The following is a 17,088-nucleotide window of genomic DNA, read 5'->3' on the forward strand; positions in this document are numbered from 1 at the left end:
GCCCATTCATCCTGCTGAAAATTATCCCACCATACTCCTCTTCAAGTGCCCCCTCCCTCCCTCAAAACCTAGTTAGATGTCACCCGGGGCTAACCTAAGGCAGCCCTGCTCAATGCTCACTTCCATGGTTTGCATGGTACAGATGTGCCCTTCATTCTTGTGTATGAGTCTCCCTTTCTTGGTGGTGCATATACTACTTAGGATGAGGTTCCTCTAAGCAGTGGGATCTGAAATAACAAGAAAAAAAAGTTGGTGGTTAATTGTTCTCTCTCATTGCAGTCCAGATGTTACCAGCCCAGGGCTGGTCTAGAAGCTCTGTTCTGCACAGTCCTCAAAGGACTCACTCTTCTTCTAGCATGTTGCTCCTAGCTGGCTGGCTTCCAAGTCTAAGACAGCTGCTCCTGCTCCAGCCATCACACCCATAGTTCAGCCAACAGGAAGGAGGAAGAGAAGGAAAAGGGTATGCTCCCTCTTTTTCACCTCTTCTCCTTATACCCCATTGACTATAAGTTAGTCACAAAGCCACAGATAACTGCAAGGAGTGTTGGCATGTGCATTTTTAATTTTTATTTTATTTTTTTGAATAGCCCTATATTACAGACAAATGGAAGACTGGATGTGGGGATTTCTGGAAATCTCTGTTGTAACTTCCCTGCCGGTCTTGTGTATTCAGCCTAAGGGATGGAGGGTTCTTTTGTATCCAATCCTGACCCACCCTTTCAACAGCATGGCCACAACTCTATATCCATCATTGTTTCATCAAACACGTTATTATTTATGCATCCTTTTCCTCACTCCTCTATCTACCCATGTGCTCACTGGTTCATTTATTCATTCATTCATTTCTCAGCAAATTCTTTCCCTATGACTTGAAATGTGGTCAACACTCAGGACATGGAGAAGATAACACAAACCCTGCACTCAAGTTGCTTGCAGACTAGAAGGGAAAACAGCCAAGGAAATGGAGCGTTTTAGCACCCTGGTGTAAGTGTCCTGAGCACGAGCCCCAACCTATCTGGGGCTGCACACCAGGTTCCCTGGGGGAGGTGACATCCCACTAGAGTCTTGGGGAAAAAAAACAAAAAAACAAACTCTAGCAGGTAGCAATAGTCACAGAAAGAACATGTCAGACCAGACCATAGAAAACTGGAGCAAGCCCATCCCCTGTCCGTGGTGCTGACCTACAGATCCAGGCCAGAGTCCTGTTTGGTGGGGAGGTCAAGCCAGTCCCTGCTCCCCCTCACCCACTCTGGGCCAGCACCCTGGGTGGGCAGGTGGGACGGCAGTAGTGTGGCATTTAGCTACACACTTCATTTTCGTAACGACCTTCCCATCTCCCCTCTCAGTCTTGCTTGTCAGTCTGTGACCATTAAATTCCTCATTAGCAAATGAGCTTTGGATGGGCTCATTAAGATGAGGGATGGCCCCAAGGTGCAGCTGGCGGGGGGGGGGGGTGAGTTAGAACTCGTTTTCTCGCTCTTAATTAGAAAATAATGCACCTCCCATTCTGTAAACCCCTCTTCAGGCCCAATCCCGAGCTCAAGCAGACCCCTGAGGGTTTTTCAGGGGGACCTGCTCAAGGGGAAGTCAGGCTGCAGTGGACATCAGGTAGCATACAGCTGCTTATTCTCACACACACCCCAAAGTCACCCTACCAGGGTCTAGGCTTCTGCCACTTCACACTGAAGTTCAGACTCTGAAAGTGACATTTAGAGCCCTGCCAGCCACGTCTCAGCCACCTTTCCAGCCTCCTCTCCTGTGCTCTGCATATGTCCCCTTCAGGGAGGCAGCAGCAGACAACCTGCTGGAACTGGCTCACACCAGTTCATGCAAGCTGCTTGATACATAGTCAAAAGCTGACATCACATGGGCAGCTTGAACTTGGCCATGGTGGAAATATTTGCACCACAGGAATTAACAACTGCTACGAAATATAATTTTTTTGGTCTAAAAGTCAAATTTTACACATTTGCCATACACCCCTGTCTGAAGGTCCCTGAGAATGTCGTGCACTTGGGTAGCTCCCCATCTTTGAATGTACTGTGCCCTTTGTCAGGTTCTTCTCCAGCCCCTGAAATGCCCCTTCTGTCTCTGTGCTCTTCATGGTGGAATCCTGGTCATTGGTCCAGGCCCCAGGAAGGAGCCCAGTCCCCTCTTTTGTGTCCTGCACTGTGGGGGAAATACGCCCCAACCCAACTTCCTCCTTAGGAATTATTCAGCGTCTGGAAATGGAAATTAGTTCAAACCAGCTACAGGAAAAGGCAGAAATAGAGGGACGGGGACCTCACAGTACCCAGGGACAGAAGGTTTAGCTGCTGTCACCACCACTGAGAAGTCGTCCAACAGCTGCTCTTCCTCAGGAGCCACCTCACCTCTGAGCTCTACTTACACAAACCCATCATGTCTTCCCTTGGAAACATGCCCTTGGCCCCTTGTTTGCATGCAACCCCAGACCAGTTGGCCACACACCAGAGTCTCTAAGTTCCAGGTGCAAAGCCAAGGTTGTTCCAGGTTAGTCCAATCATCTGAGGCCATGAGGCGTGGTCACCTGCTATGGCTGAGGGTAGTGGTGCAGGGGTCACGTGGCCCCTGCCTCCTCAGCAGGACTGTGAGGCTGGCTCTGGATGGAGTGGTGGGCAGAGCTGGCCCACCTCCCAGGCTGGAGGGCCAGCTCCATGAGGACAAAAAACATGGTCATGTGTCTCTAGAGCCCCAGTCTTAACACAGAGTGGGCGCTTAATAAATAGTTGTTGATTAAATGAATCACCTCACAGTTTGGGTCCTTCTCTCAGCAACCTGTGACCCAGTATGTCCCTGGAGAGGATGGCAAGAGGCTTTGAGGAATTCAATGTGGAAACACTTCACGCCCAAGTAATGGGGCATCTTTGTCCTCCCATTACTAGCTATGTGACTTTGGGTGACTAGGTTAACCTCTCTGTGCTTTGAGGGCCCCATCAGTAAAACAGAGATTGTGATCTTGCCTAATTCAGGGTTGTTGTGAGGAATCACAGGGCATGATCTTCATAGAGCAGCTGGTGTGGCCCCTGACACAGCAGACGGTCAACACAGTGGGAGCTTCGGTCCCCATTCTGTCCCGAAGCCACAGGACAGGGTCCCTCCCTGCCCAGCACCTTCCTCCCCAGGTCTGCTGTGATTCCGGTCAGTCGGCCACCCACAACGATGCTCTTCCCACCCCACACAGGCCACCACTCCCAGGGGGTTCAACCCAAAGGCAGGGCTTGTTGACAATGACGGCAGCCCCTGCTCCCCCACCCTCCTGGGGATCTGAGCTGAAGACTTCATCTGCTGTAATTAACAGGCCAACTGCATCTGTCTTGCTTCATTAATAGCAGATCAGCCTGTCAGGCGGGAAATTATGGACAGGAAATTGTGAGCAGGAGGGAAATTATGAACAGGAAATTGTGAGCAGGAGGAAGTGGGCATGATGGGGGCGTGACCCAGCCAATGTCCAGCCCACAGCCCACTGCCCACCTTCTTTCGCTTCCTGTCCCTCATGCCTTGTGGCTGACCCGGGAGGCCACAGGCTGCCTCTGTGGGGAGGGAGGACAGAGCAAAGGGAGAGCAGGCCAGTCACCGGGCCAGTGACTCCAGAGAGCAGTGGGGTTGAGGAGAAGCCTTCACGTGGCGGAGCAGACTGAGGGGAGCAGGTTTTGATTCGCTGCATCTTGCTCCGCCAGCCCCCATCCTGACCATCCCTCCCCTCCCCCATCTTGTTAACACAAGAGGCCCGCCCACTCTCTCCCCTCCCTCCAGGACTCAGTGACTCCTGCCAGGGCAGCGGGAGTCCAGGACCCAGGACAGCAGTGCTGCTGCTAAGGGTCTCCTGTCATTCACACCCAGGACGCTCTCTGAACCTCATGATTTATGGACTTTAATTTTCCCAGAGCCTCAGTCCTGTCCCTTCCGTGCCTCTGGTCTGTCGGGGTGTTTATCTCCCACCCCTCAGCCCCGGTCCCCCTCCCCTGCTTTTTAATTTGAAGCATCCGTCTGGAGCATCCCGAGGTGGGGATGTCTGCAATACTGAATGCATTAAACCACTGACAGCTCTATTGATTTCCTCTCTTCCACTGCATAATGCGAGATACATACAAGCAGATAAGCAGGCCCCTGTCCCTTACTTTGAAGGGCTGTGCCCTTTTCCTTTCTTACTCAAAACGTCCCCTTGCCCTGGCACACAGTGACACAGAGCAGGGGTGCGTGTCCCTGACACTAGATGGATTCTCCTCTGCCGGCCCCGACAGGACTGTCCTCACTGCAGGCAGACATCGTCTAATGGGCAGCAGCTCGGGCCCCAAGGCAGCCATTTACAAGGTGAGACGGGCCTTAGAGGGAAGCAGGGGACTTCAGAAGGTGTCAACTGTCAAAACCGACTGTGCAGCCCAGGCAGGCCTTCTGAGGGGTCCCCTCTGCCTGTGTCACCAAGCTCAGGGGAAGGGGACACTGGCTGCTCCAACGCACCTCCTCTTCTCCAAGTGGAAGTTCTCCACATCCTTTGGCAACTCTCGCCTTGGACTCTATTAGCATCCACAGAGCCAGCTACTGGGGTGAGCACTCGCTGTTCCTCGAGATGTCTGGTTTTTCAAAAGCAGGGCAGCCACAGACCATTGAGCAGCGAACTTACAACAGGCATGGAGGAGGGGTTTGTACCTCTCCTCGACAGAGAATGAGGCTCAGAGGTACCAGGAGACTCTGTCAATATCTTCTAACCAGACACTGGATTTGACCCCATGACTGGCTGTCACCGGGAACAGTTTTCTTCTTGTCCTATCACAATGCCTCCTCCAGGAAGACCTCCTGGATTGATGCCACCCAGTCTGATTGCCTCTTTATTCTGAGCCTCCTGGGACTTACATGCAGTGAGGGTTTGCACATTCCGGCAGGCTGCACTGAGTGTGTTAGGTGGGTTCTCTCCCTTGTGAACCTGCATCATTGTTATTTTTTCCTGAAGGATTTCCCTGGGCCCATGCCATCCCCAGCCTGAATCAGTCCCTCATGGCCCCCATCTGGCCTCACAGCGAGAAGCGCTTACTGTACATATGTCTCTGCCTTACTGCCACCTCCCCTGCAAGTGTGGGTGCTCCTTGGGAGGAAGACAGAGAAGCAGACAGGATCTTAATTCTGTGTCTCCGCTGCCAACCCAGGGGCTGGCAAAAAGCCAGCCTGACCCAAAGGTGAGTGAAAGGGCCTAGCACAGTGCCTGGCCAACAGAGGAGCTCTCCAATAACGGGGCAAGTCTATTTAGTCAGTCAATGAGCTGCCTGGGCAGGTGGATGCGTCCTAACAGGCTCCTCAACAGGGCGGTGGGGGGCACTGCACCTTTTCTCCCACTGCACCCCTCCCCCACTGCCCCCCCAACCCCACACAGAGTCTCCTGCTGGCAAAGGGACTCCAGCTCACAGGGGAGGAGAACACCATCCCTAAGGTCCAGGACTTCTCCTGGTGACTACATGCCCGCACCCCACATTGCCAGCCAGTCAGAGCCCCAAGCAAAAGCAGCAGAGGAGGACGCTGACTCTTTGAGCATCCCCAAGAACGGGCTGGGCACACAGATGAGAGGTGGAGTGGGGCGCGAGGACAGTAGGCTGAGCACAGGAGAAGCCTGGTCACAGTCAGGAGACAGGCACCCAGTCTAATAAATGTCTCTGGGCTTTAGTCCTTCTAGCCCAGGGGTGTGCGATTTTGCCCCCGGGGCACATTTGGGCAAGTCTGGAGATGTGTTTATCACAATCGTGAGGGTCCGTCACCTGGGGGATAGAAACCAGGAATTGCTAAACATCCTACGGTGTTCAGAACAGTACCCCCTCCCCCCACCCCACCCTGCAGAGAATGACCCCGGGCCATAGGTCAACAGTGCTCTTTTTGAGAAATCCTGCTCCACACTGGCCCATCATGCTTTGTGGCTATTCGTTCAGCGGTTGTGGGGGCCTCTTGTGGACACTCGAATGTCTCTTGCACTCTGAGGAGACTGGAGGAGGGGGGTAATCTTACCATCTTGGGGTCCCCCCACAGCACCAGCCCCATTGTCCACACTCTGCCTTGTTTCCTTTCTCCCCATCCTTTCCCAGGTACCAGAGTTCAGCAAGAAGGACTCCAGGCTCTCCCCTTGCTGAGAACCTTCAAGATTTAATAAACAACTCCTTTCCGAGATGATTAAAGAGGCCAGCCCTGCCGGCAGCCAGAAGCATGGGCCCCTTGGGGGCCTCTTGGAGATTAAATGAGATGGTAGATATGAAAGCACCCCGTCAGGTATGAAATGCTATACAAATATTACTTCTAATTTATATAACTGCTCTCAGCCCGAGATTTTAGGATTCAAGTCAGAAAGGGGCTGGTGGCTCTCCATTCTCAGTCACGGCCTCAGCACCCCCGTGTGGCCACTCTGGGACACCACACCCAGAGCAGAGGAAGTGTGGAGGAAGTCAGGATGGTGCTGGCTTTGACTTTTTAAATTATCCCACCGAAGTCTCACAGCAGCCCTGTGAGGATGGAGAGGAGGTAGCATAACCCCACACACTTGATTTAGAAGCCAGCAAGTGAAGAGGCAGGACTGGGGCCAGCCCCGGGCTATTGTGTGATGACCTTGCAGTGGGCCAGCCCAGGGTGCCCAGGCCGACCCAGACAGAGCAGCAGAAAGTGGGGAGGCAGCTTAAGATGCCCACCTCTCCCCACTCCCCAGCTCGCATTAGACATTAACTGGATGAATAGAATGAACTGAGAGAGAAAAGCATGGAGGCTGGGGAGCTCGGCTCAGCCCCATCACATAGTACCCGGATCCTCCTGCCCCTTCGCCTTCTGTGAGGTCTGGCGCTAATTCTTTGGCTATCCTGGTGCCCTGAAAGCTGATGTGAATTCAGCCTTCGTGGGTGGCCAGGGCATTGCCTACTGGGGGGAGAAGGAGGCCGTATGCCTGCTGGAGGAGAGGAGTCCTCTCACCCGGCCAGGGACCGTGAGCCCAGCAGATCACAGAAGGGAGGGCAGAGGACTGGACACTTCTCCCAGCTCTAGGTAAGCCCTCTGTCCATCTCCAGCTCTCTGACCCCACTGCGGCACCCCGCCCCCCAGCTCTCGGACAATGACAGTAGCCCTCACCACTCGCTGGCTACCAATGGAATGTTCAAACATTCCAACCCTTCCTCCACACTTCACTGAGAGTGACCTGTAACCGACAAACTGGACCCTGCTTTCAAATGCAGGGATTTTGTGCCCTACAGAGTCCACCCCGGGCCCCTTTTAGAGTTTTCTACGTTGTGCGTGTGCCCGCATCACCAGGGAGGCTTCTGGCAGATGCAGCATCCTGGACTCAGCTCACAGAGACACAGACTGTTTCCCTGAGGCCAGGGCTGTGTACCCCTTGGTTACCAGCAGTCGCTGCCACACCACGACCTCTGGGGCTCATCTTCCCCTGAAGCGTGTGTGGGAGGCGTCCCCTCCAGGGGACACCTTGCTTCCCTTTTAGCAGCTGCCATTTATGTTACTATTCTTCCCCCCTGGAGAAAACCTCTGGTACTTGAACAAATTTGCCTTTGTGTTTTGTTATTATACATCTACGTTCTCTTATTATGCTACACAAGAGGGTGAACATCTGTCTCCCTGGGATCGCTGCCAGAAGGAGGTGCAGCCCCTCCCACTGTTCCCGCTCCCTGTTCTGTAGGTCCTGGGTGAGGTGAAGCACCAGGCATTCACTCAACAAATATTTTTGTGTACCTGCTATGTGCTGGGCACTGCTTTGTTCAATTTAACTCTCCATTCCTCCTGCCCTTCTCCATCCATTCCTTTTTCCCTCCCACCCTCCCCACTTCTCCCTCCCTTCATTCATTCATCCCCCCCATCCCTTCATCCATCAACCCGCCCTCCATAGGATGAGTGAGTGATCCCAGATGCTGTATCCAGCTTGAGAATCCTACAGTGTCAGCATTGGGCACCTACTGTGTAATATATATGAGTACTGCATTTCAAGGGTTTTCAACAGAATGTGGAAGCTCATTCTTGCCTTCAAAGAAAAGTCTTGCCTGCATAAAAAATTGAATATGGCTGCACAGCCTGTGCAGAGGTGTGTGTGAGCAGCAACTGCATGAGTGACAAGTGTCCAGGATCAGAGGTAAAGGCTCCCCCAGAAGGAGAGGTAGGAGCTGAGCTCTGGGGGAGGAGCAGGACTTCACACCAGTGGGGCAAGCAGCACCCGGGCAGCACCAGCACAGGTCTGAAGTCAGGAAGAACCCAGTGCATTCAAAGGCCAGTGTTTGGGCCCAAAGCGGGGTCGCCCATGGGGTGGAGCCATGGAGTAGCAAAGCCAGAAAGGCCCCAGTGGAGGGAGGCTGGCAAAGCCAGGTGGAGGCTTTGGGAATATCCTCCCCAGGTTGGGACTGAGGGATCCATCATCCTCAGACTGGACCCCGACCTTTAGATGACCTAAAATTAAGCCCCTACCAATAAGCTTTTTCCACTTTAACACCCAGATGCACCTGCAGTTGCAGAAACATAGTCTGGCCTTTATAAGGCTCTCTAGTACAATCAGACGAATGTTGGGATCTCGCTACTCATTTATTTTTTCCCTGTATCCCAACACCCCAGGAAGATGCTCAGCCTGGGTTTGTCTAACCCGAGGGAGATGGGTGAATTCAAAGTAAAGTTCATGGTAAAGTACTCTCTCTTCAGGTGAAATAATACACACAAGGCAATTACATTCTGTTGTGCAGTTATTAAATTTGTGGGAAACAAATATAATAAAACGTAGACATTTGTAGAGGTTAAAAAGAAAATAACAGCGGAGGATAAAAATAAAATCGATAACCACAGGTTTCCAGAAGCCTGCCTGAAGAGACACTGTAAGAGTTCAGAGTATTTATGTGCCAAGATAATAACCTGAGCGTGGGCTGGAGTCCGGCAGGAACCGAAAGGGCAAAGGAGATGCTTGCCGCCCCCCCCCTTCAGGTGCGCAGCCTCGCAAAGTATCCAGAGGCCTGGCCGCGGGGATCTGAGCAGCCTGGTTCTCAGCTCCCAGCTCCACCAGCCTTCATCCTCTCAACGGATAAGGACATGAACTTGGCTATTGGAAGTGTTCGCTTCCTATTATTGTGCACCAGTTCTCATAGGAACTGGAAATGGCATGTGCAAAAGCCCCCTTAAATGGAGAAGAGGGCACTGCTTGTGATGAATTAGAGGTCCGTGGGAAAGGAGACCAGAAGGAAATGTGAGGAACCCCTAGAAAAAGGTTCTAAAATATATTTAATAAGGTCCCTTCATTTAAAAGAGAAAATGTCTGTGTAGATGCCCAATGCACAGGTCTGATGACGGTAGTAGATAGAAGTGTTAGGTCTTCAAACTAGATCTAAAATAAAATTTATCAAAGACAAGGGGCTTGAGAATGGGGGTAAAAAAGGGAAGAAAGTAGAGGAGGGAGGGGGGCCGATTCTTTACCTTCGTGAAGCTGCACTATTAATCTAGACCAGAAGGGGGCAGAAACGCTACTGCAAAGGGAAGGGAGAACGCCTACATAACTCTTGACCCTTGGCAGACACCGTACGCGGGTTCCTCCGAGGGAAGGTTTAACTACCCGGAAACGGAAGTTTCGCTCTTTTCCGTCCCTTTCTGTTGGTTACTGCTTGCTGTAAGTGACTCTTGGGTGATACACGGGGAATAGGGGGCATAATCCGAGGTAATCCACGGCCGGATGGAATTTGCGGACCCCCGGCCTGGCTAGAGGGTGCGAGGATGGAGGATGGAGTGCTATATTTCCGGCATTGGGGGGGGGGGGCGGTCAGGGAGGGGAAGCGGGGGATCGCTGTTGTTCCTCGAGCACTATTGATGCTAATGTCTGCTTCCCCGTAGGGGCCGGCCGCGCACTCTCCGGGCCTCTTCGCCATGGTGAGTACGGTCTTTACCTGAGATTTTCCCCGGGACGCGCAGGACCCCGGGGAGAGGACAGGGGCGCCTTGGCGAGGAGACAGGAGCGGGGAGAGAGGCTGGTGGACCGGATCATCACCAGAAAATGCCTAATCTGAAGCGCAATCCCTGTTTTGTTTTGTTTTGTTTTGTATTGCAGCCTCGCAAAATTGAGGAAATCAAGGACTTCCTGCTCACAGCCAGGCGAAAAGATGCCAAGTGTAAGTGTTCGCTCAGGGGTGGGGGTGAGTAAAGGGGTGGCACGGTCCCCACTCTGCCGTTGTCCGGGAGCTATTTCTCTAAATCGAACGGGAGGCTGTTTAATTACGCACGTGTCTGGCTGTCTGGGAGCGGTGGCTCGATCGTATTCTCGTAAGTAAAACTTTGTTGGCCAGTGCTAATCTTCTTCAATAATGTTGAGCATTTCAAAAGCCGTCCTGAGTTAGTTGGGGGTTTTTTTTTGTTGTTTCGTTGTGGCTTTGGTTTGGTGCTGTGAACAGAGGCCTTTACTGGGTGAAATCTGGAAGCGCGGGCCCCATCTACCCGGAGTTAGAGCGGCACGGTCAGTTCTGGCCTGAGTGCAGACCCTGCTCACGATGAATTTCATTTACCAAGGAATTTCACTCCTACGGGTGTGAATTTCCTGGCCCAAGAAAGTATGTAGCACCGGAGCCCCCACACGGGGAGCTGCTTAAGTGCGTGTATTACCCACCTGCAGTCCAGGGCTCCTTGTAAGGCGCCCCAAAGAGGCGCATGACTTACGCGGGACTCTAAACTGCGTTTACCTGTGTGTAAACGGTCAAGAAGTAGCCACAGAACAAGAAGCTGCGCCCGAAAGGAGACGAAAGGGTGGGGTTTACAACCCATTCCCAAAATAGTGCCCACTCTCTCTGGCCAGTAGCAGAGTGGCCGGCCCTTGGTCATGGGAGCAGGGAGGGCGCCTTCATTGACCACTAAGTGAAACGTGAGAAATGACACCGCAGACTTCCGAGTGGTGTGTGCTGGCCTCCATGCCAGTGTGTTCTCAAATGCGGGAGGAGATTCCGCTGTTACTCATCGTAGGTGGAGGAGGACCAGGGACTCCTGCTTACTATGAGACAGACCTTGAATTCATATACTGTGTTTTTTTTTTTTTCTGCTGCACCAGAGCTTCCTTTCCTGCTGTGAAGAGAAAGGCAGGTCACCTGTGGACTTAGAACAGTGTTGTGTTGGGCCAAGACCCTCACCCTCGGATGCTCCTTGTCAGCGGTGGGATGGAAGGGTGGAGTCCGGGGAGCCTACCAGTTGGCAGTTGGTTCACAGGGCACAGGCACCTGAACAGGCTGTTGCCTTTGGCCCTCTGGGAATGTGTTGAAATGGTGACCACCTGTGGGAACAAGTAGCATCTGGTGGGGATGTCTGCCCCGCCCGTTGGTGGTGGGGACTGCAGGTGCCACTGTGCCCATGCTGGTTGGCTGTCCTGCCATAAAGAGGATGTGGTCTTCAGGGTAGTTGTAGTCCAGACCAGGAATCCAGGGTCACTGCTGGTTCGGGTCCCAGCTCCATCAGGAGGCAGCGGCCAACAAGTTAGGCACGACCCCGGGTCCTGGTGTTGTGGGGGGATGCTAGTGTCTGTCTCGTGGCATCGGCGTGAGGACCACAGTGGACAGCCCATTAGAGTCCATGGTGCAAGGAGGAAAGACACTTGGTCCATGTGATTTGCTTGCACTTTAATCTGCTCAGGGGGCCTGCTCTTAAACAGCTTGTCCTGTGGAGGTGGGGGTTGTGGCCCCCTGGACATGTAGGGTAGTCAGTAACTGCTAATTCTGCTTTCAGGACTAAACTGTATGTAATATAAAATCTGGTTTTTTAAGTGTACATTTCGCTGGGATTAAGTACATTCATTTGCATCTTCAAAAGTCTTGATCTTGCAAAACTGAAACTGTACTGTTAAGTAGTAACTCCCCATACTCTCCCTCCGGCCCCTGGTGGCCACCATGGTGCTTTCATTCCCTGTCAGTGTGACTACCCCTGGAGCCCCACAAGTGAGGTCAGGCAGGACTTGTCCTTTTGTGAGTGGCTTTCTCATGTAGCAAGGTCTCCAAGGCTGAACGCTCCCTTGTGTGGATTGGCCACATTTTGTTTGTCATTCCTCCTGCCAGGACATCTGAGGGTCCCCCCCTTTGGTTACTGTGGGTGATACTGCTGTGAACATCAGTCTTGTCCCTGCTTTTGTTCTTGGGGTGTGTACCCAGGCGTGGAATTAATGCATCGTGTGATGATGTCGAAAACATTTTTGAAGAGATGAGTCTACCTTGCAGGTTCTTAGGGGTGCACAGCAGCTGCCAGGGATGATGCAGCTTTGAGAGGAACCTTGGGCTGCTTCTGTGTGGTGCCGAGTGCTCGTGCGTCTGGTCAGGGGCCTGGGCTGTCAGTGGAGCCCAAGTTCAGTCCTTAGCCACCTGATTCTCCATTAGTTTTCATAATGACAGGTTCCTGGGAGGGTCTGAGCTGTTTTTTTATAGAGTTGGAACACGGGGTTTGATGGCCCCTGAAATGACCAGCCCACAGGGAAGCTGGTGTCTCAGGCAGCCAGGTGGTGCTGGCCACGTAGAAGGGATTGACACACGTCCACAACCAGATGTGTGAGATTGCAAACCTGCACTGCGGGGTTTGAGCTGCGCTTGGGGTTCTTTGTTGTCTGAGCTGTGGTCCTCAGGGAGAATCTGGCAGTGGCAGAGACCAGAAAGTGGGTTCCGTGTCAGTTCTACAGAAGTTTCAGCACTCACGGTGCTTCACCGTGGCCCCCAAAAGTTCTCATCTGCAGAGAGCCGGCTTCCAGGAGTAAAGCCATGGAAAGTCCTCCACTCCAGCAGATGCCCCATGTCCCCACTTTGTAAACTGTTTCCATTCCTCCAGAGCAGTGTGCCAGGGTGTGTTCAGTGTACCAGATACAGGAATAAGCCAATTAAAGTCAGGCCCATTTCTGACACTTATACAATACGGGGGTCAGAGAGGAAAGCTTGTTTTCTGTTTCAGCAGAGAGACAGGACAGGGACAAGCACAGCTGTCAGTGGTTGCGGTCTTAAGTGCCACTTTCTGCATTTGTATAAGGTCAGGTCAGTCTTGTGATGTCTTTTCTGTAGTGCAATTAAGTGACTTTTTCTGGTCCATTTGGTAGCTGTCAAGATCAAGAAAAACAAGGACAACGTGAAGTTTAAAGTCCGTTGCAGCAGATACCTTTACACCTTGGTCATCACAGACAAAGAGAAGGCCGAGAAGCTGAAGCAGTCCCTGCCCCCAGGTGAGTGAGCGGGAATCCTGGGCTGGCGGCCGAGAACATGGAAGGTGCACGTGTCACCGTCTTACTTCTTGAGTTGTGCCCAAATGGTGGAAAGCCATTCTGTGGTCCTGGGTGTTGGTCACTCTCTGCTTTCCTAACTTGGAGTAGTAACAGCTCACCCTCTCTTCAGGTACTGGTTTTGGTGATCCATTTTTACAAGCTGGGAAACTGGTTAAGTCCTGTGGGCCATGAGCCTGGTTAAGTAAACCAAGACTGGGTCCTGGTGGTAGAGGGCCAGGGAGCACAGTGGCTCTGAAGGCTGCCTCTTCCCTGTAAGAGAAAGTTAACAGTGCTGCTTGGCTTTGAGCACTGATGGAGACCGCTTTATAAAGGCTGGCAGGCATTTATCTATCTATCTATCTATCTATCTATCTATCTATCTATCTATCTATCTATCTATCTCATCTATCTATCAAACACTAAATATTTTAAGCAGAAACCTCCCTGGTGGGCTTAATGTCTGAGCTTGGTGAGCCCTTCAGCTTAGTACAAAAAATCCAGACGAGCCACAGTAACTCGAGTGTTTCCTCTGGGTGACTGACTAACTTGTATCTCTTTTGCTCTAGGTTTGGCCGTGAAGGAGCTGAAATGAATCCGACCCGCTGATCTGTATTAAAATGTTAAAAATTCTTAGTGTCTTGTCTTTGAAGATGGGAGGGAGGTGTTCCTTGGTGACAGTTTCTGCTGGGTGGGGTGGGGTGGGGGTCCTGGTTGCCGCCCCCGTGCACCTCTCATCTTGGGCAGTGGACCTAGTAGGCCAGCGAAGTCGTCCTTGTTTTAGCCTAAGTCTGAGAATAAGTAGATGGAAATCAGCAGAAGAACCAGATACTCGTGGAAGTAAGCCAGGGAGCACTCGTGATATAAGTGACTTAGGTGATAGGAGCTCCCTGATAATGAAAATGATCGTTAAAAGCTGGGGTTGACGAGCCTTCTTGGAAAGGGCTGCAAGCTGAGCCATCCTGGGAAAGCTGGGCTGTTTCCTAAGCACTGTTCATGAAGATGGAGTTCAGGGACAGTACGGGGCATGGTGCGATTGATGTCTGCTTGCTTCGGGATTATATTTGTTTTTAGAGATGGGAAGGGAGGGAGAGAAACAATCACTTCTCACAAACCCCCCACCTGGAGACCTGGCCCACAGCCCAGGCATGTGCCCTAACTGGGAATTGAACCCGGGACCTTTTGGTTAGTCAACCAATGCTCACTCCACTGGGCCACACCAGCCAGGCAAAAAGGTGATTTAGATGCCAGGCTCAGGGAACATTTAAAGCTGAGAGCAAGTGAGTGGATGTTAGCCTAGCAAAGTGGGTGAGCATTCCAAGGAAGAGGGAACATCCTGAAACAGGAAAGGGGACCTCACAACAGAGGGAGTCTGTAAAGTCAGCTGACATTAAAGGGTCCTGCCAGAGGTCAGACCCTGGGCCTCGAGTGGGGTAGAGGGGTGGGGTGTGGAGGGAGCACTAGAACATGGGCAGCAGGGCCCAAGTCCCAGCATGAGTGACAGTGTAGGTCCCAGCCAGGCCCGACTCCTTAGGGGTTCAATCCTGATCTGGACAAATCTTGCACCTGAGCACACAGAACATGCTCACTGAGGCTGACACCAGGCGGTTCTCACATCGGGTGGGCCTGCACCAGCTGCAAGCTGATAGGCCCGTTAAGCACTGAGCAGGCCTTGCCAGACTGACTGCCTTTCCCAGCACGGCCTCACTTCCTCAACTGCTATGGCCGATTGCAATGATACTTAATTCCTTGGTTTACTGCACGGGGTAAAGGAGGGAACTTGAAAGCGCATAGAAGTGCTCTTGGCACTAGCAGATTTAGATGGGAATGGCGGTCATGTCAGGGTCGGCCACGAGGTGGCGATATACTCCAGCAAATCAGCACTTGGTCTGCCCTGTACGGAAGTGGTTTACACAGGCTAGAATCCACCCCCTAGTAACTTGAGTGCCTGAGCATAGATTTGTAAGTTTTAAAGGTCCGAGGTGGTTCTTGAATCCGGTGATGAGAGGCGGGGGTTTTGTTTCCTCCAGGAGAGCGTTCCATGGGTGCTCATTGACAGCCCCAGAAGGGGGCTCCCCCTTTCAACATTCAGTTCCTGGGAGCGAGGTTGTACGGCTTGGACTTCCTTTGTCCCTGTGCATTGTCCAGAAACCAGCCCCAGCTCCTAGGAGACCAGCTCTCTGTGTCTAAAGCAGGCATCCTTTCATGCCTAGGCGCTCAGCCCTGGGCTTGTGCCTTGCAGTCAGTTTGCTGTGGCAGCTGAAGCAGATTCCGGGGATTTCAGCTGGTTTGACCCACAGGTGTGTTTCCAAGCCCTCCAGTGGCCATCGTGCTGGTGGCAGCCTGGGTGAGTGTGTGCTGGCTGCATGCGGCAGTCCCTGGTTGCCCGTTTGGGAAGGCAGGAGTCCTGGGAGGTGTGCTTGGCTGCTGCGCCCTGGCTCACCTGGCTGGGTCACGTGCCTCTGGGGAGGCAGCTAGGACACTTGCTGCCTGGCCACTGGTTCTATTCCCAGTCAGGGCACATGCCTGGGTTGTAGAACAAGTTCCCGACTGGGGACATGCTGTTTCTCTCTCTCCCACCCTTCCTCTCACTCTAAAAATAAATAAATTAATTAAATCTTTAAAAAAAATAATTTACTTTTTATAAAGGTAAAATACATTTATAAATTTACTTTTTATTTTAAAAAGTAAAGCTCACTGGGGGTATGATTTACAGTGTCAGTCACCCTCTTGGGCAGACGGTTCTATGCATGTTGACAGACATTTACAGTCCCAGAAGCCCTCTTGCACCCCAGCCCCTGGCAGCCACCACTCATCTGCTCTGCTCTCTATAGATTCCAGTCTCCTCATTAGTCACAGACTTGGGAGTTTGCAGTCGCTCGACTCCCCCGCAGCCCCTGCCCGCAGTGGTCCCTGATCCCATAGCCCCTGCCCCGCTGCCCAGAATCCCCCGAGTCACGACCTTGTGTCGTCCTTCCGCTCTCACCTGGTGTCACTCTCCGGGAGCAGCCTGGGCTCTCCCACCCCCACCCCCACTGCACACCCTCTTTCACACTCTCGCAGGCCCTGGCCTGGGATCCAAGGCTCCCCCTCACATTAGACTCTAGACCCCCGCAGACAGGAAGCCCAGTGTTTTGTTCATTTCTGGGCCCCTAGGACAGACAGGGGGCTCCACCAATTTCCTGAATGAAGGAAAACCCTTAGGACACAACAGTCGTCCGTGGCCTTTTGTGCCGCCAGAGTGCACCAGCTCTGGGCATGCGCAGATGAGAGCCTCAGTCAGGCACAGAGACCGAGGTGCGGACTTGACACCCAGCAGGAGAGGCCGGACACAGGACAGGACTCCCTCTCCTGGCCGCTGGGTCTCTGATGGCGTGGGGCTGCTGTGAGCTAGTCACGTGTGTTTGTGGGTGTTTGCGGACTCCCGCATCCAGGAACCTGGGAGTCTGCAGCGTCTCCTGTGTCACCGTGTCTACCCCTGTCACTGCCACCCTCTAGATTGTCAGGGCCCAAGCCCCATCCCATCGCGACACCTTACCCCGCCACTCCCATCTTCCCAGCCCCAGGGGGCCCTTTACCCTGCCTGCCCCGTGTTCTCCCATCACACCGCGCAGTTTCCGGCTGCAGAAGCACGGCCCTCTCCGGCCTGGGGCCTCTGTAGGCCCTGGAAGAACTCAGAGGAAGCGCACCTGCAAGGCTTTATCAGGTCTGTGGCTGCCCCCAGCCGAAAGTGGTTCTGCTCTGCTTTTGCTTTTCTCCAAAGCGCATGTTTCGTATGTGGTCGGACTGTTGCCATCCGCCCACTGAAGTGCCATCACAACCCTCTGGGCAAGGTTTCCGTCTGCTTTTGTACACCGACAGAACCG

General features: G+C 52.8%; 1 protein-coding gene across 4 annotated transcripts in view; it reads left to right on the forward strand.

Annotated features, from left to right (window-relative positions):
• RPL38 (ribosomal protein L38) overlaps positions 1–13,854 on the forward strand; it is a 288,840-nt gene extending 274,986 nt beyond the window's left edge. The window contains exons 1-5 of one of the 4 annotated variants that reach the window (XM_037128134.2): positions 9,541–9,628; positions 9,850–9,885; positions 10,064–10,124; positions 13,064–13,186; positions 13,792–13,854. In XM_037128134.2, the coding sequence (XP_036984029.1) occupies positions 9,883–9,885; positions 10,064–10,124; positions 13,064–13,186; positions 13,792–13,817 (213 nt within the window). In that variant the 5' untranslated portion in view covers positions 9,541–9,628; positions 9,850–9,882 and the 3' untranslated portion in view covers positions 13,818–13,854. Of the gene's footprint in view, positions 1–9,540; positions 9,725–9,849; positions 9,886–10,063; positions 10,125–13,063; positions 13,187–13,791 lie in introns of those variants that run through there. The other 3 variants (XM_037128135.2, XM_037128136.2, XM_053657539.1) reach the window with 3 other exon arrangements.
• Positions 13,855–17,088: the final 3,234 nt, after the last annotated feature.

This window comes from Artibeus jamaicensis, unplaced genomic scaffold (assembly GCF_021234435.1).
Source record: "Artibeus jamaicensis isolate MK-2021 breed Jamaican fruit bat unplaced genomic scaffold, CSHL_Jam_final contig_1998, whole genome shotgun sequence".
Lineage (NCBI taxonomy): Eukaryota > Metazoa > Chordata > Mammalia > Chiroptera > Phyllostomidae > Artibeus > Artibeus jamaicensis.